General features: G+C 39.4%; 2 protein-coding genes across 2 annotated transcripts in view; one reads left to right on the top strand and one right to left on the bottom strand.

Annotated features, from left to right (window-relative positions):
- The window catches only part of DNAH12 (dynein axonemal heavy chain 12), a 68,810-nt gene extending 55,246 nt beyond the window's left edge, over nt 1–13,564 (bottom strand). The window contains exons 1-14 of the mRNA XM_035546969.2: nt 13,286–13,564; nt 10,982–11,145; nt 9,450–9,540; nt 9,134–9,160; nt 7,971–8,160; nt 6,761–6,836; nt 5,819–5,977; nt 4,968–5,163; nt 4,149–4,337; nt 2,902–3,052; nt 2,710–2,801; nt 2,270–2,448; nt 1,252–1,387; nt 218–343 (exon numbers count right to left, since the gene is read on the bottom strand). Of these exons, the coding sequence (XP_035402862.2) occupies nt 218–343; nt 1,252–1,387; nt 2,270–2,448; nt 2,710–2,801; nt 2,902–3,052; nt 4,149–4,337; nt 4,968–5,163; nt 5,819–5,977; nt 6,761–6,836; nt 7,971–8,160; nt 9,134–9,160; nt 9,450–9,540; nt 10,982–11,145; nt 13,286–13,564 (2,055 nt within the window). The remainder of the gene's footprint in view (nt 1–217; nt 344–1,251; nt 1,388–2,269; nt 2,449–2,709; nt 2,802–2,901; nt 3,053–4,148; nt 4,338–4,967; nt 5,164–5,818; nt 5,978–6,760; nt 6,837–7,970; nt 8,161–9,133; nt 9,161–9,449; nt 9,541–10,981; nt 11,146–13,285) is intronic.
- On the top strand, nt 13,553–18,180 carry PDE12 (phosphodiesterase 12). Its single transcript, XM_035546958.2, has 3 exons — nt 13,553–14,834; nt 15,881–15,959; nt 16,658–18,180. The coding sequence occupies exons 1-3, from the start codon at nt 13,563–13,565 to the stop codon at nt 17,098–17,100; spliced, it is 1,794 nt and encodes a 597-aa protein (XP_035402851.1). The 5' UTR covers nt 13,553–13,562; the 3' UTR covers nt 17,101–18,180.
- The last annotated feature ends 1,094 nt before the right edge of the window (nt 18,181–19,274 follow it).

Below are 19,274 nucleotides of genomic sequence, written 5' to 3'. Positions count from 1 at the left end.
TTTTAAGCTGCAATGACAATTTTCTGCATTTTTAAGTTACTCCAAAAAGCCCTCTTTTGATATAAAAACCTGGAAATGCATTATTTAAGCTCTTCAAAATGAGTAAGGTTCATGTTATATGTATAGATATATCTAGCTGCTGAAAAAATGAACAGCTCAAGAAAAGTGAAAAATCTAACAAGTCAAAATATACCATAAACAAAGAAAATACCCTTACATTATCATGTTCATCAAAAATAGGGTCAATCTTCTTTGGCCATAGAAGAACTGTTGCATTCAGTGCAATGTCTTCAGGAGCAAATAAAAAAACATCTAAGAAGTAATTCATTTGCCAACAGCACTCCTATAACAGACATATCACAAAACTTAATGTATCATAGGCCTGTTTAAGACACAAGGTAGGAAAAAAATGATCTACAATGATGCAATAGGAATCTACATTTCATGGACTTTTCAGAATTTAGAGCTATGTCAGGCAATTGAATATTAACATTCAAAATATGTAAAAAGTTACTCAAATCCCTGCCCCCTTCATGAACTTCTTTCTCTAAATATGACTTCTGTGGCCAGTTAATCTAAGTGTGAAATCTTCAGATATCATTTTATAACATTATGCAACATAAATATGTTATCCTTAAAGCCGTATTACCAAACCAGAAAATCTGATGCACATCATCTTAATGTATAACAAAGCACAGAGGTTCTTATCCAATAATGTTTTTGGTTGACACACACCTTACACAATTTTCCAGGTTTGTTCTCCAAGCACACACGTGGTACTAGTGCTAACGTATCATCATCTATGTTCTGCTCAAACAGCAAATTGCTTCTTGTGTGTTCAAAGCCATGATTTATTATACATAAAATTATCTTTACTTTTAAAGTAATAATTTTAAAATTATCTTTGCTTTTACAGAAATAGATTTTTTAAGCAGCCCTGAAATAAGTTTCTAGGCACAACCAATAACCTGAATACCTTTCAGTCTGCTTTATTTTATCAAAAGCTGCATTTCCTCACTGATGTGCAGAACACATGGGAATGGGGAATCACAAGCCTAGGTTGTTTCTCAAAGAAAGGCATATGACAAAGAATGAGCAGAACTTTCCACTTTAGTATGAAGCAACACTGAGGGTACAGTTTATTAATACACGCAATAAGACGACTAAATTCTCTGCACTCCAGAATGAATTCTGTATTTGTATACACCAGCACGTTTGGTAAAAAATAAGAATGAAAGAATAGTCATTTACCTTGATCCTTAGCAAGAGATCCTGAACACCTTTGGTTTTGACCTCCTTTATGTAAGCTATTGTTTCCATCATTTCCTCTGTGGTCTCAGGAACTTTTAATGCACGTTCTTTAATTGTTTCAAATTCTCTACATATCCTATAAATTAATTTTTACATAAAATATCAATTTTTTAATATTTTAGTTTGGCTTTTTAAAGATTTTTAAAGATTTTAAAGATTTAAAGATTTTAAAAAAACTTTTTAAGATTTTAGTTCAGCTTGAATAGAACTAAAGTTCAAATCACTGTCTTTTAAGTATTACCCCTGTACAGCTCCATTACTTTATGAAATTAAATATATGAAATTAAATAGAGAATATGAACAAGTAAGCCTAGCAAAATACTATTTATTAACTTACAATAATAATAGGTTTGTTTGAATTTGGGGGTATTCTTTTGCAACAAATGCTTCAATTATTTTTAATAAGTACATAAAGTACTAAAGTAACTTAAGCACAGTATCATTAGCACACACTCAAACACATCCCTAGTACATATTCTTTCATTCTGCTAATACGGAATCACTGTAAAACAGGACTATAATTTGTCCATTTTAACTGAACAATTTAATATGACTTCACTAATGATCTAATCTATACCTGCAAGTTAACTATTAGAATGCATTAGTATTACTATCTGGCATTATCTATGAAAGCCTAGAGGTATCTATCATGTAATACAAGAATCCATCCAGTCTTTGACAGTGCTGTACTACTGTATTTCACACTTAAAAAGCCGTAGTAGTAATGAAGCCCTTTGATCTTTTAGCTCTCCCATTATCCAAGCTTAATAATAATTTCCTCCACTAGTTTTTAAGCCTAGAGCAGAGGAAAAAATGCATCAGCTGGAGCAACTTCCATGAAATTTTTACTTAGCCAAGAGCCTTCATTAAAAAGAGTATTGTATTTTTGCATTTCTTCTAAATATTTCCACTACGGATTTAGCACACATAACGTTCACAAACAGAAAATTCTACTTACTTTTCATTTTCCTCTCTGTAATTTGCAACTATTCTGTCCATCAACATTTTTGCAAAGGTGTTTGCACTACTAGCCAAACCTTGCTTTAAATCCTCACAATTCAAACAGATCATTGGAAAATAAGCCATCTCTGGTAAACTCAAGATTTCCTTCTCGAGGGTGAAGAATTCATCTATGAACTGCAAAAGAACATTAGATTTACATTGCAGGGCTGTTACTTAAATAGTTGGCTAAATGAAAAAGTATTACACATCCGAGAAAATAAATACTCATTTTTTCTATTTACCACATACACTTCTACGGAAAGAAAAAGCTTATTTTGTACATTTGGCAGTCAACATGACTTTTAGCTAAAGGCTGAATACCTGTTATTCTCTGATCCCTTTTTATCACTGCTATACATACAGTAAATATTACAAAATGTAGAAATAAAAACTTACAGCAGTGTATTCACCAAAACTGTGTTGTTCTGCTTCAAATCTTTCTACACGTGCCTGTGCAGTTCCATCCACAAGCCAGCCATACTTCTCAACTGCAATTTGAGAAATACACATTTTATAACACACTGTACAGTAAGTTACTTATTTCAAAGTAACACAGCCATTATTTAAACATACTCTTTTATCACTCACCATAGTTTTCAAAATATTCCTTTGGACCTTCTAAGTTGTCTTTGATAGAGCTTTCCAGTCTAGATGTGGCCCATGATATGACGTGAGTAGGAAGCTCAGTGTCCAGACAAGTAGTGTCTCCCGCTAGCCAAGAATGTACTGTTTGGACATTCTAATAGAAGTGCAACTTCTGATTATTTAATTTAAATATAAAAGCAATACAGGGATACATTTATTTTAAAAGTAAATTGCAATCTCCAGAAGACACTATATCAGAAAAGTATGAGACCCTAATCACAATTAAGGCCAGGCACGTGACACGGACCTAGAACAACTCCTCCAGATTCAAGAAGCTTATCAAGAAACATGTAAGATGGACAAAAATTAACTACATTATCCAATCTTACATAAATTGGAATTCTATCCTACATGCAAAATAACACAACTAAATCCAAAACACTTTTCTGAAAGTGCTATCACATATGATTAAAGGCCAATACTCAGTTTGCAGGGATACACTTAAAAGCCACTAGAAAAGGCTTGCCTTCCCTGCGTCATAGATTGGTTCCTATAATATAAATCCTTAGGTATTGTATATAGTAGTTGTTTGGTGCCTTTTTTTTTTTTTTTTAAGCAAGGCATATCAATTCTGATTTTCTTTGTTTTTCTTTGTGGATCTTAATTATTAATGCAAGTTTATGGTAAATCATCACACATAAATAAGGTGTTAGAGATATTTCTACGCAAAACATTAGTTCACAGTATACACTGCAAAACTACTTGATTTTCAGTGTTAAAAAGACATGCCTTAAAAAATACATAAATAAATTGTTAAGTGTGTCTATTTGTATTTAAAGCACCTCCAGGTTTTCTAAACATACAAAAGAAAAAAAATATATATAAAAGGTTATCTTCTAGCTAGCTTTCTTTCCTGGTTAAGTTTTCAGACTGATCTCTATTCAATGAACAGACCGACTATTCATTTGTGGACATACACACAGTTTTGCAGTTCAGAACAGCAGACTAAAACAACCAGTAGCAAATGTGCCAATTTTTCATGAACAAGGAATAGCAAAATGAGTTTCAGAGCCTAGAGTTCTGCTGAGCATCACGATTTATTATAAGACCTGCAGGATCCTCAGGGAAAATAATTATCAGGAGATGCATTCTGCTTCTCATTACCATCATAGTCGGCATCCTAAATTACTAATATCTACACATGGTGAGCTGCTTAGCACTTATATATTTAAATAAAGATAAAAGCATACCTGGAGAGTCTGTCCTATACGATCCACTATAAACAGAATTGCTTCTTCCAGGTCTTGGAAGCTTGGATAAAATTCCATTTTTTTTTCATCAAGAATCAGTTCCATCTTAAATAAAGGTAGACGACTTCTGTCTTCAGGATCAAAAAGTTTCACAAATGCTTCAACATTTCTTCTCAAGAATTCTTTCAGCTAGATCATAAAATATATCTCCTATTATTAGTTGAAAGAACAGGGAGCCCCATCCCACCTTCCCTTCATTCAGTAAATCAGGTTTTCCATTCACTGTAGTACTTTTGGCCTGATTCATAGATAGCTGAAGCAGTATGAATCTTTCTGATGACTTCAGTGGGTATTAGTCTCAACCCTTTAAGAGCGCAAACTAATAAACATGTACACAAACACTTCAGTAAAGTCCATGCATCTATTCTTGCTACAAAAATAAGTCTATGAGTAATATGTGCCTTAAATATAAATGAAATAAATGGAATGCATTTTCCTCTAAATGCGGTGGTGGTTTTTTTGGTGTTTGTTTTTTGTTTGGTTTTTGATGCGCTGTGTTTTTTTTAATATGACAATAATTTGATTAGAATATCTTCCATTATTTTTCTACAGACTAAATAAAGGTTTGATCCTAAAAATGTCTGCCTTCTTGAAATGCTGAACTTAGATATTCCCACTGATTATTATATTCATAAACAGAACAATGTAAACAACAGATGCTTCAAGTTAACTTGATGTTAAAGGATTGTTAATTTTCGGTAAACTCAAAAAACCCCTACCTTTCACATGAAGTTAATCACAAGGAGGAAGCATATTTACCTGATTAATCATGAGCGTAGCCACACAGTTGTAAAAAGAGTCAACCTGATCTAAGTTTATACTATTCAATGCCTCCTTCTGAGTGAAGAGGCTGATAACTCTTTGATACCATGTATTCAGTATCTTCTCTTCTGCTTTTGAACAGCATAAAGAGACATCGGTCTTTAAAGATTCACAGTCAATTGGCCCCTTCAATCTGCAAAAGAAAATTACAGCCTACTGTATACAGAAAATAGCAAAAAAAAAAAAGGAGTGAAGCGATACTAATGTTATACTGTATTAGAAACACATTCTTTCTTAGCAGTAAGCAGAGTGGGCACCTAAGTACCGCTTCTGCAGTCTTAAAAGAAAAAAAAACAATACCTCAAACCTTAGAAAATGAAGAACAGTTACCAGAAAAAAAATAAGGTAAAGACAATGAAGCTCCAAGATTAAAAATAAAATTCAATAACTGATGAAAAATAGTAAGAATAAGAAATATGATCCACTTCAACCAGAATTTCATGGAGATCATGGCATTGACATTAACTAAATAATGAGTAGACCTTAACAGAATTACAGACAAAACATCAACTGAAACAGCTGATATTACCAGAAATTTAAGGGCAAGTAAAATATTTATGCTTAGAAGAAAAGTTAAATTAAATGTGTGACAACACAAAGTTGTGACAACACAACACTATGATTCTATGAGCACAAAGTAACCTGCTCAAAGAACTTTAAATGACAGATTGAACAAATTTATTATAGAAAAAAGCCCCAAAACACAGTAAGTAATAGAAATGCACAAACTCTTTTGTTTACCAGCTTCAAAAATCTATCGGTTAATAATTCACCAAAACAGACTTTACCTGAAACTTGAAAAATCCACTATAAGAAAGGTAGAAAATGCTGAATAACCAAAATCCAGTAAAGTTTTCATTGTGGGGTGAAGAATATGCAAGTTAGAAAGGATCCGATTTTTTGCGTGGATAAAACTGTTATGCCATGGTCTAGAAAAATCTAGGCCTCTGAATAAACAAACAAACAAACAAGTGGAGTTCAAGTAATATTTGAGTAAAACATTCTTACAGATAAACAAAAGTATCAAAAACCTTATTCATGAAAACAAACATTTACTTAAGTGCCATACATACATCCTCAGTATAATGCCGTGGAAGCCATAATCTGTCTAATCATCCATGATTTTATACTCCAGAGTATTTTCAAATCACCTGCTCCTCCAGAAGCTCTATCAATGTAAACTTCAAACTTCAATAAACTGCTAACAGGAAGTATTTATCATCAATGTTTAGGTGGCAGATGTTCTAATGTTCCAGAAATTGTACAATTCAGATAATTATATTCTGTCTACCTCAATTCCTCTTCTACTTTGCAGAATATAATACTCAAGGTTTCACCGCATAGCACCAAGGCCAAATGAAACCTTGGCATTAGATGCAGTTTCAGCACGTTAAACTACTGCATGATGTTGCTGTCTGTGGGTGAAGTGTCCTGCATGGACACACTTCATTCCAGAGGCAACTTTAGTATCTAGGCTCTCAGGGCTGGAAGTCTCATTTGCACTCATTGGTTCTACTCAGTGTAACTGTAGCAAAAGCATTAAAACATTGTCAGCTTTGTAATTCTGAACTTCAGATATATAAAATCCACTATGAACAGAAAAAAACACCTCATTAAGGGTCTCCAGAATTAATATTATGCCATAACTCTGTTCATGCAGCTCAATTAGAATTTCTCACATGCAACTGAGTGTTTTGCCTATGGGTAATTTGCTAATTTAATCCACTCACAAAGGTGATAAAGGCAAAGGTGCCTCCTCTTCGTATTCAAGCCCTTTTACATTTGGCTTAATAAGAACACTTCGCACTAGGAAGAAAAAAAGTAAAAATCAATAAATGTATGAGCATGTTCAATAGGCACTGTACTTCCTCTGTCATTCTCCACGTTGGCCTACACACATAGTGGGATGGAAAGGTAACTGTACATCCAAGTCTCCAAAAAATCATTCTCCCAAAGGTAGCTCAAAATCACAGCTTTTGAAAATACCTGTACAGAATCAGGTGGCTAACTTCCAGCCACTTTGTCCCTTATTCACTAGATAAACTAGTATTTAAATAATTCGGTATTAATGGCATTTTTTTTCATATAAATATAGTGGGATACTATAATTATCCCACTGATGACATTATAAAGTTGGTCACAGTTTAAATTGTTGATCTTTTTAATTGGTGTTTTAAAAAAGATCAACCTTTCACTAAAATATTGACAAAAAAAGGCTAAATTTTAGTTTTCAGATATTAAAGATGTAAATAAAGATGTTAAGACATGAATTCAAGGGAATCCACTTTCAAAATTCAAGTTTATGAATCTCTTTTAAAAGTTTAAAATTTTAGATGAGTTGTGAGTGATTTCTAAAATAGTTAATTATCTTTGCAAGTTTTCATTGGGATCTTATTCATGAGAGAAAGCAGCATCAGAAAAATTATGCATGTGCTTGTGGACGAACGGCTTAGAAAAGCTGCTATTCCTGAAGCTGCAAAAAAAATAAAGGATGACTAGTACATAGAAAGGTTCTACTGTCTTTAGTAGAAAACAGACATACATTCATGCACCAAATTATATAAAAAGGTTAAAGGCTTAATGAAATACGGACGTCAGTGTGAAGTCTACAGCTGCCTTTGCCGGAGCTATAGCTTGAGACTGGTTAAGATAGGATTACATAACTTTTTACTAGTCCAAAAAGAAATGAATGGCTAATTGCAGAAGTCATGCCTCACTGAAAGAACAATCTAGAAAAATATTTTCTGTGGGAGAATATGTAACAGCTTATAATATCTATATAATATATATGCGTGTGTATATATAATACATATGTGCTATATATATTATTATCATAGATAACATATCACATTATAAGCTGTTACATATTATATACACACACATATATACACATACGCACACATACAGTAATATTAATACTGTGTAGCTTGTGGTACTTACCCACACATCTTTTCATGCTCTTTTCGAAGTCCTTTATTATCTGCCCTAAAAGCTTTTCAACTAACAGCTCTCTGTCTTTGCCTTCCATGAGTGACTGTGGCACCAACGCAAGCACAGACTTTAGACATTGCTGCTGAATGGGAACCACCGGGTTACTTTGCACACACTTCTTCATAAAGAGATAGTTGGTCTGAAAGGACAGTATTATCAGAGGTCTAATAACGGGCTGTGTAAATATTTTTTTACATTAGGTTTCACAATGAAGTCCCTTTTTATTTGTCATTTTTTATACCTATGGGTGGGAGACATAATCAAGTCTTTTAAGTATTCACTCAGTAGTGCACTAAAAGCTACTCACAAGCTGATAAAATGGCCTCCCTGTCTTTGTGCTCAAATATGAAGTATTGCACCTTTTTAGTATTTTCCTTGTTTCTCTGATGAAGTTCCTGACTGATAATAAAAGAGTTCCAAGTTCATACTACTGTTCTTTGGACAAACATTCATCTAGCAAAGAGTATGCACAAATAGGTGTGTTTTTTTGGTTTTGTTTTGCCAAACAAATAGTTATCTATGCTTTTGAGTGATGCATTTGTTATAAAACAGTATATATATTGTCTTCAAAATGAGTTTATCTAACATCAACCAAGAAAAACAGAAGCTCCCTTAGGTTACTTAACACAAGTATTTCAATATTAATTTAAGTTGAAAGTGGCTTTCAGAGAGAAATTATTTTTAAAACTATACACAATTCAATTCAAAAAATTTTATCAATATTTGCACATCTTTATTCCTTGTTGAAATCAAATGAACAATGTCAAAGACTACTTTTTGTAAAGGCTAAAGTATGATCTATGACCTCAACTGAAAAAAACTCTGAAGCCTCATAGGATATTTTCTATGTAATGATCTTTAAGTAAAATTTAGATCAAAACTTTAATTACTGCTGGACATACACATGCTTTCTATAACGGAAAATGCTTTCCTTCTGGATCACAAGGAAGGATTCCCATTTTTGCCTTCGATTGCATTTTTCCCCCTACAAGACTATTGCAAAGTTTTTTTCTGTTTAACAGATACAAATTCCACATAACATACTCAACTCTTCTGAACAGAGATAATTTATTATTCCACTTTAAAAAAGCAGAAGAAAGAATTTAACTCACTCGTCGTTGTTTTTGCTCACTGTTCATCTGTATAAAAAAGAACAAAAAATCCTAATGTATTAAGAACATAAACAAAAAAAAGTCAGAAATATAAATGTTGATTTTTAAATTTAACAGGTATGATTCCTAAGTAAAGACTTAACTGTATATATACAGGTATCAATTTCAATAGGACTACTTGTGCATATAAATCCATTTATGAATTACTAATAACTGAGATAAGAAGTATCTTCAAGTAAATACTGAGAAGTAAGAGCATAAATGCCCAATAACAAAGCATAAAATTGGCAATAATGCTGAAGAAATACACACTCACAGTGGCAGGTAGTTCTGGGATAGGGGGTGCAGGAACTCTGTGATATTTTTCTTCCATGGATTCAGAATACACTTTTAAAGCTCGATCAATTCTAAAGTAAAATGTACAGTCAGAAGTTCAGAAAAAATACAAATACTATATTAAAAATAATGCAGTTATTTTAATTGATCTAACCTGTTTTTTCATGTTTGCCAACTGTTTGATCACTAAAAAGTGAGGCTCTTTTTGCATATTCTGTCTTCTCTTACAGAAAGAGACACAATTATTTTAATCACAATCAATATACACATACGTATGTATTTCTATATATACATCTTGATCAGTCTCACCAATTGCCCAGTGCTCCTGCTGGGACTGTACTTTTCCTCAACAAACTACAACAGATCTTGCCCAACTGTATTATGAAACAAGAAATAATGTACAGAATAGAACTCCTAGTTTTTTTTTACTGCCTCTGGTTATAAATTGCTAAATAACTATCAGAAAACTTTAAAGGTTAACGTTGGCATGACCTTATGCATTAAAATATTTTAATCCATCCTTCTGGGATATAGCCTGTGCATATCTTACAAAGAGTATTCCAGCTTCACCTCAATATGACTCAGCTAAAAACTCCCAAATGGAAGTAAGACCACCAGTTCCAAGTATATGCGTGTATTAACACTTCATGAAAAAGCCAAAAAGATGCAAAGTCCTACTGATCTATTATACTTACGAGAAACCCCTGCTGGAAACAGAGCAACAGTACAGTTAACTTACTGAGCAGATACACATGCAAAAATATACTTCTTATTCACTTTCAGCAAGGTGGATCCTTCTTGCAGGCTCTTTAATTTATCAGACCAGGGAAATTAAGATTGCAACTCCTCTATCCATGCAAATGGACTGAACTGGGCACAATGAATTCAGGAGTACATACAGTATGGAAATACTCTCCAGGAACACTTTTGGCTCTTTAATCACACTACTAAAAGATTTCACATAATAATATTTGCGTATTTCTATTTAAAATACTATTTGGTTTCACATTGTACATGTATATTTAAAAAGGTACACTTTTAAATCTTGAGTATACACTAGTCAGAAAATTATATGAAATAATCAGTCCTCTAAAAAAAATTTACCTATCATCCTGGCAGCTGTGCTCCTCCGCAAGTAACACAGATCGCTAACTTCAGGAGCAAATCCACTAAGGTTAGTGACAAAGAAGCTTTTTAGAAGGAGACCCACATTTGGATCACTCATACAAAAAAAAAACAAGTGATCCAGATTTTGATTCTCTTTGAATTGTTTTTCGCAGCCTGTCATAAACAATGTTCAAAACCGGAAGGTTATTTTTTTCCTCACGACTAGCCCCAACAAACACACCTCAATTGGATTTTAGGTGCTGTAAAATAAAAACAATCAGAGATTCCAACAAACAAATGCTCTTCTACTAAAATTAACAAACACCATTATTATTTCCCTGATGTCTAGAGTGTGATGTTTCTTTCATTTGAACTTCAACATTTCTTGAATTGCATGAAACTCACAGTAATTGATTAAGCATCTCTTGCTGTTCTTTGCTTCTTCGGTATGTCAGTAGCTTATTCTGGAATGGTGACATATCTGATGTGACTGTTGAAGGTAAAACCGTGGGAAGAAACAAAGTTCTCAAAGTCTTTTTATTGGAAGGTGCTCCACCTGAGTGTAGCATCTAAAACCATAACAAACAGGCAATATGAGAATACAATTATTCATGTCCAGAAAGCAACTTAACAGGTGCATATATTAAATTGAATTTACATAAGACATAAAATGTGGTAGCCACAAGGATATCTACAGTTTAGATATGAAAATTTATGTTTCAGAAAACAGAAAAATACGGTACATGCTAAAATGGCGAAGTTCAACAGAAGGTACATACAAAGTCTGCAATCGTAGAAAACGATGGTACCTTTCATTAACTCAAGATTTGTACATTGCATAACAGTTAAGTTCTGTTACAAAATTCTTCAGGTGCTAACCCACCACCTGTACAAAGCACAGAAGATACCAGCAAAGGAGTCTATCAACCCCCAGCCCTGGCCAGACTGCACGAAAACGGCTCAGTCTCACAGTTCCTGTTCTGATAGGGCCTCAAACGATGTTACTGAATATGGGGTCCAAACGGGTAAGAAGCAACTTGAGCATGAGTTAGCAAAGACTAAAGTGAGATTACTAAAACAAGAGAAAAGTGAGGTGTTAACGTGGTTGAAGGAATGTGGCTAAGTCCTGGCTTGTGTGTGCAGAGTGAATTACCATTCAAATTACGGTTGGTTTCACAGGGGGCTGTAATTTGGTTGGGTGGATATGGGATTCAAACTAAGTGGTGTGTCTGAGAGACAGACAGGAGTTTTGGTTTGCGATCACAGTTTTGGGAAGTAGTTGGGCTGCGCAACAAGACAGTGGAGACATAAGGATTTGAAGTAGGAATCTTGGTCAGGGGTCGGATGAAGATGTGTAGCAAGGAAAAGGAGGTGAGGAAAGAATAGTAACCACCACGGTTACAGACCTTTGGCAAACAAAATTTGTTAATCTCCTCGTATAAGGACTGGAAAATAGAAAAAACACTGATGTATGACTGGATTCAGGTGCACTAAAAGACTATCTTTCTGCAGGGGCTTCAGTGTTGCGTGCAGCCAAGCATGACAATCCCCACAGCCTCACGGCAGGGTTCCCCTGGAAACACGATACCCAAACTCGCGAGTGCGTTTCCTCAGGTTCCCGCCGGGGAACAGAAAGCCAGAGCCGCCTCCTACATTAGTGCTACGTCCTAAAAGTGAATTAAAACGGGGACGGGGAGAGGGACGGGGAGGGGCCCGGCAAAAGAAACACAGCTGGGCTGGGGAGAGCCGAGGGGCTCCTCCTATCAGCTCCCCCGGCCCAGCAGGACCGGATACAGCTCTGTTGAGAAAGAGGGGGAACAGCAGCCCCAGCCCAGCCCAGCCCCAGCCTCCCCGTAGGACCCCCGGTCCCCGCCGCCCTCACCTCCCCGGGGCTGCCGGGCACAACGGCGGCCGGTCGGGATAGCAGCACGGTTGCCGGGAGCCGAGCGGGCGGCGCTGCCGGGCGGGGCGAGGCGGGGCCCGGGGCCGCCACCGTTGGTCACCGCCCCGCGGGGGCCGCCCGGCCGCCTTCCCTCAGCGGCGCCATCTCGGCTCGGCGCTTCCACAGCGAGCCGCGCCCGGCGGGGGCTGTGTGTGGTGCGGGGGCTGAGGCTGTGGGGGCAGCAGCTCGAGAACGATTTTTTGACAGAGCTGAGCGCCTTTATAACGAACGTTGGCAGCCCAGGACTGTGGGAATAGAAATGTTTTTGCGCAGTTACGCTGTGTAGAGGGAAGGAATGTGGTATTGAGATATGTCTGTAGCGATAAGAAAGTTTAACAGACGACCTTGTAAAATGTAGACAACCACGATCCTTAGGGCAATTAGGCGGAAATCACGGTGTAAGAAACATTACCACCTCAAAGAGTAAAAAAGTCAAAAAAAATTTGACTTATAACAGGCCGGCAACTGAAAGCCATGTATTGTCTGTGAAGCACCGGATAGATTGTGAACCTGGATTACCCAGTCAATGGGGAAACAGGGGAGGGTCCCGGTCGTCGAGAAAAAAAAATACATATACATAAACTGTGTTATGGAACTAGTAGGCGCGCTCCTGCTTGTGGGACGCCCGCCGTTGCAATCGCGAATAAAATTGCTACTTCACTGAGATCCTCGCCTGAGCCTATGTTATTGGCTACAGAGTGTTTCTCACAAGGACGATTTCATTTCAGCTTCCATAACCGTTTCCGAGCGGCACACAAGCCCCAAACCCGTAGCACAGGGGCAGGGGACGCCCTCGAGGGGCCCCGCGGGGCCGGTGGGACCGCACGCCGCAGCCCCCTGAGGGGGGGAGGCAGGCGTCGGAGGGGCCGTGACGTCACCGCCCCGCCCCAGCCGCCCGCCTCAGCGCAGCCCCGCCTGCCTCCCCCAGGCCCCGCCCCCCCGCTCGGGCACTGAGCCGCGACCGTTGGGCGCCCCGCCCCGCCGCCACGAGGCTGTGCGTGTGCCGTCACTTCCGGCCGGAAGCGGGCGGGCGGCGCCGTCTCCATGTGGCAGCGGCTGCGCGCCGCTCTCGGCCGGCTCCGCGCGGGCGGCCCGGCCCCGGGCCCCGTCCCCGCGGGCATGGAGCGGGCCGGCATGGAGCGGGCCGTGGTGCGCTGCGTGCCGGCAGAGCCCAAGCTGAGCCTGCGGCTCGTGCTGCCCGACGGCAGCACCAGGCACATGCAGCGCGACCAGGCGGAGCCGCTGGGCCGGGCGCTGGCCCGCCTCGCCGCCACCGCCGCCAAGGGCCGAGCCAAGGCGGCCAAGAAGAGCAGGAAGGCGCGGGCCGAGTCCGGGGAGGAGGCGGCGGCGGCGGCGGCGGCTGGGGGGGAGGCGGCGGCGGTGCCGGCCGTGCGGCTGTTCTCCCGCGACGGGCTGGCGGTGGCCGAGGAGGTGCCGAACGCGGCGGCGTGGCAGGACGGCGCCGTGCTGCAGGTGGGCGAGGCGCGGTACCGCGTGGAGCGCAACCCGCCCGCCGTCACCGAGCTGCGGCTGCCCCGCTCGCTGCTGGCCGGCTTCCCCGTGTGCCCCAAGGTGAGCGCCGAGTTCGCCGCCCCGAGGCACTGCGTCTTCCGCTGGTACCGCCAGCGGCGGCCCGCGGACGGGGAAGGCGGTGGAGGAGACGCGGCCTGGGTGGAGGAGGCGGCGGGCACCGAGCGGGTCTTCACGCCCTGCAACGCGCTCGTGGGGCTGCGGCTGAAGCTGCGCTGCACGCCCGGCGACGGGGAGCAGCGCTACGGGCAGCCCTGCGAGGTGGAGAGCAGCGGCCCGGTGGAGGCCGGCCCCGGCGCCTGCACCTTCGACTCGCGGCACCTGTACACCAGGAAGGTGTGCGGCCACGGCTCCGTCCGCGCTGTCTCCTACAACATCCTGGCTGACACCTACGCCCAGACGGAGTTTTCCCGCACCGTGCTGTACCCGTACTGCGCCCCGTACGCGCTGGAGATCGACTACCGGCAGAACCTGCTCAAGAAGGAGCTGGCGGGCTACAGCGCCGACCTCATCTGCTTGCAAGAAGTGGACAAGTCCGTCTTCCTGGACAGCCTGGTTCCGGCTCTGGATGCGTTCGGCCTCGAAGGGCTCTTCAAGATTAAGGAGAAACAGCACGAGGGCCTGGCCACTTTCTACCGCAGGGACAAGTTCAGCCTGCTCAGCCAGCACGACATAGCGTTCAGTGAAGCCCTGCTCTCGGACCCGCTGCACAAGGAGCTGTGCGATAAGCTGGCCGAATACCCTGCGGTGCGGGAGAAGGTGCTGCAGAGATCATCCGTGCTGCAGGTACCAGCTTTTATATGCCTGCTCCCTCCTTCCCCTTCCTGCTGTATGCTGGCAGCTGAGCCAGGTGTGTTTGAGTGCCCAGCTGCAGGAGGAAGGGAGACAAAGCACTAGGAATGTGAAACAATGACAGAACAGGGGGATGTTCCCCACCAGCTAGGGTAACAATAACGAGTAGGGCAAATGAGCAACTTAAGGCGAAGGAAATGTTGACAATTGGACTTGATATATGGAACAACATAAAATTTGGAAAAAATGCAAGCTTACTTTGCTTGGAGATGAAATCAGCTGTTTGAGGATCAATCTGGGCTTGGTGTTGATTGCTGGTTTGTGGCATTTGCTGCCTGGTTGTTCACCACTTATTTACTCTCATGTCATAACACATTTCACAAAACTTAATCTTGCCAGTTGTGAGATTAAGTTAATTTAGCTTGCTTTAATGATGCCACTTTACAAAGTGACAGGGGGTAGAGAAATAAAGTTGGACGGATTTGTGAGCTTGTTGATGGCAGAAGGGCTGCCTGCTAGGTCTGTGTCTGGAATTTCAGAAATGCTTATTGCTACAAGTTTTCTATGCCATGGGTAGGAATAACAAACTTTCCTTGATAACTGAAATCATCTCAAATTTAAGTTTAATTTGACAACAGTACAGTGCTGTTGTTTGCTTGCTAAAGCTGTTTTCGGGGGAGGGGAAGAGAAAGTAAAATAACCAAGAATGCTACAGTATTAGCAACATAATATGAAAAAATCTTGGCCATATTTTTTCCTTCAATCCATTCAAACCAGAAACTTAAAAACAAGAGAAAATTTGTCAAATATCTGATGTCAGTGGAATTCTGTAGTGGTAGTACTGACAATATAAGTGGCTGATGTCTACACTTTACACAGAGGATAAACAGACTCAATTTAAGAGCCGTACCATTCATTGGTTTATAAGTCTCAGATTCTGTTGTCTGGAATGGCATCAAGGCATAAGCTAACTAATGCACTTTTTAAAAAATGTATAGTGCCTTTATTTAAAATTTATCAAAGATTTCTTTTTCTTAAAGGTTTCTGTTCTTCAGTCTGCAACTGATCCTTCCAAGAAGATTTGTGTAGCTAACACCCATTTGTACTGGCATCCAAAAGGTAACTTTCCTGCATTCCTGTATATGGGATGACTGCATTCTCCTTCCTGGGGAGAATTGATTTAACCCTAATTTTTTGCAGCTATTACCTTTTCTTGTGGAAAGATCTTGTGACTTCCTGCTCAATTCCTTATATAGATAAAACCAAGCCAGGCTATTAGATTTATTATCTTCCATATAGTGAGATTGTTCTAGCTTACCAGGAAGGTGGTAGAATACAGCTGAAAGTCAGTCATGTTATGCACAATTTGCCTGAAGCACAGACTATAAAATACAGCCCTGTGTGTGTTCATGGCTCCCCAGTCCTTTTGTACCTGAAAGGGAACCAGGTTTGGCTAGAGAAGCTTTCAGAAGAGGCTCTCCCTCTTTAAATTAGTTTTATCTTAGTTCTGTTCCTTTTAGGAGCAGTATTAGGATGGTTTCCAAGTATTGTAAGGCTCCTGTGATATGGATGTCTAAGGTTTGTAGTACTTAGATTTGTGAATTTGAAGTTAAACATTGTCTGCGTCTGCAAAATTTTGTAGTCGCAAATAAAGGCGTCTTTATGTATGAAAACTATTCTAAAATAATGTGCACAGGGAATTTAAAGCAAGATTACCGTTTTAGAGCCATGCGTGACATATGCCTAAATTAACAACTTTTGAAAACTCTTCCAGTGCTACTATGAAGTAATTAAGCAACACGTTCTTATATTCTCAGGTGGGAACATCCGTCTCATCCAGATCGCTGTAGCCCTGTCTCACCTCAAGCATGTAGCATGTGACTTGCATCCCAGTATACCTGTCATATTCTGTGGAGACTTTAACAGCACGCCATCATCTGGAACTTACAGTTTTATCAGCAGCGGTGGCATTGCTGAAGATCATGAAGACTGGGTCTCTAATGGGGAAGAAGAAAGGTGCAATATGCCTCTAACCCATCCTTTCAAACTGCAAAGCGCTTGTGGGGAACCTGCTTACACAAACTATGTTGGTGGGTTTCATGGATGTCTGGACTACATTTTCATTGACAAAACTGCTCTAGAGGTTGAACAGGTCATTCCATTGCCAAGTCATGAAGAAGTAACAACCCATCAGGCTTTGCCAAGTGTTTCACATCCTTCTGATCATATAGCACTAATATGTGACTTAAAGTGGAAATAGATCGTTTCTCCTATGGTGCTTTTTGGGGTTTTCAATCATTCGTTTACCTTTGGGAAACTGAGGTTGTGCCCTGGCTTGTATGCTACTAAAAGGAAAGTTAGAACTACTGAAAAATTTGTGTGTTTAATGGTTCTACCAAACATTAACTCACTGTTCAGAATAATTGCATGATAACTTTTCCCTTTTTTATATGCTAATAGGAAAATATTTAAGATGGGGAGTTTTGAAAAGTGGATTATCATATGCCTTTTTATAGGTTTTTAAAGATTAAAAGCTTTGTTAAAAAAGCTATATGAATTTAGTAAGTGTACAAACTGAACCCTGTTTAATTCAGAACCAAATACAGAACCTGAAAAGAAATTACTTCAGTTAGTTCAATCTTATGGTGATTACTGTTGAAGACCAAACTTTTAAAATAAATTCAGAAATTGTCTTGTGCCTAGTTTTTTAGCAAGCAGCATGATGGATGTATTGGCTACTTTCTGAAAAGAAGGTCTTTATCCGTGAATGGACTTGTTCAGTCAACAACTGTTAAATTGAATATCATAATGCATTTGGAAGCACTTTGCCCACCTAGTCTGGGTAATGAGGGTAACTTCAGCACCTGTTAAAACTGGATTCCATATATAGGCTGCATCCACATGTTTCTTCTGTTGTCTATTGTCATTAGTAATATAAGAAATATTTAAGTTTAAGGCAGCTGACTTGGGGTGGGAGGGAACTTTTTCAGTTTAACAACCTGTCTTCAAGCAGGGGGAGGGGCAGAATAATTAAGGTGGTATGTTATCTATGCCTAAATTAAAAAAAAAGTGACTTGAAAACCTTCATAAGGTTCTATTAAAAATATCTTGAATAGTTTTTTTTCCTGTATTTTTTTCCTGCCTAGACCTGAATTCCCTGTTGTGTAGGAGATAATTTGGATGTTGGGAAATGTATTTTATCCATACCATCACTGAAGGTGTTGGAGGGGTATGAATCATTAACTATTATTTCCTTGCATAATTAGTTTATATGAAACAAAACACCACTTAAAAACACTTTCACTAGATGTTGACTAATAAAGTTCCCTTTTCAATTGTTTGTCACTGTTCTCATTTGACTTCTTTCTAGTTACTGGTATCTCTCATGGCAAAAGAAGTCCTAAAGTGCTACTGAAAATAAAAGTTCTTTATATTCTAAGGGGCAAAAGAAACAAGCAGAACTGTAACTATCTGCAGACTGAACACTTACAATAGCAAGTATGTTAAAAGATTTAACAGAATCTGTGCTTAAACAGAAGAAAAATGCTAAGGAAGAGAATAAAAAAGGTAATTCAGAACTTGGTGGGTTGGTTAACTCTCTAGGAACTAGAGCTAAAATCCAATGCTGTGCTTAGTTCTGTGCTTACTTTAGTTACAATACTTTCAAAACTCTGCCTTCCATGCTAATGGTGAAATTGCTATTCAGTTTTTAAAGTCTCTGGAAAAAGCCAGGAGGTAACTTAGTCCTGCTTGGATAGCTGATAGCCTTGAGAAACATTGTAATCTAACCTTATAAGGGGTCATGAGAGTCTGTGCTTTTGCCTTGTAGGTGTGCTGCAGAACTGGGTGCTTCCTCCTTGTAGAAAGACTGTAGCTCTGCTATTTCTGAGAAGCAGCAGCTGGATAGATGCAGCTGGCTCTGACACTGAGCTGGTGTAAGAGCAAGCATAGTAAGATAACTTGCCTTGACATACATACTATCACTTGAGCGTACCACTTGTCCAGAGCCTTTCCAGATTGAGTTGATGCTATCCCTGATTCTGTAGCTCATAAAGCCACCTTTGATAGCAGGAGACCTTAGTGAAAAACCCTCACAGAGGGCATGAGAAATGCTTTCTTAAGAGAAGCTAGAAAGGGATCTAAAAAGTTAAAAGGAGAGGATTGGAGACAAATTGCAGACAAAGAGGATCTCTGAACCCTTTCCTACTATATAGGAAAAAAAAGTCAAGTAAGGATTACCTTCAAATAAACAGGAGCCGAAACTTGTGCCCCTGTAGTCACAAAGGGTGCTTGTAACTGGCTTCAGTTGCAGGGAGAGGTGACTTTTTCCACAAAGGTAAACAGGAACTGACAAAAGGACTGTTCCAGTAGTATGTGGGGTTTTTTTTTATTCATTTTTCAAGCAACATAAGCAGTCATTTTCTATTTTTCCTC

Source organism: Cygnus atratus, chromosome 10, assembly GCF_013377495.2.
Source record: "Cygnus atratus isolate AKBS03 ecotype Queensland, Australia chromosome 10, CAtr_DNAZoo_HiC_assembly, whole genome shotgun sequence".
Lineage (NCBI taxonomy): Eukaryota > Metazoa > Chordata > Aves > Anseriformes > Anatidae > Cygnus > Cygnus atratus.
This window is presented reverse-complemented; position numbering and strand designations above follow the sequence as displayed.

Coding starts and splice junctions, on each gene's coding strand:
- PDE12 (XM_035546958.2), top strand. CDS start 13,563: ATGTGGCAGCGGCTGCGCGCCGCTCTCGGCCGGCTCCGCGCGGGCGGC. Junction 14,835..15,880: donor AGAGATCATCCGTGCTGCAG/GTACCAGCTTTT, acceptor TTTTTCTTAAAG/GTTTCTGTTCTTCAGTCTGC. Junction 15,960..16,657: donor TTTGTACTGGCATCCAAAAG/GTAACTTTCCTG, acceptor TTATATTCTCAG/GTGGGAACATCCGTCTCATC.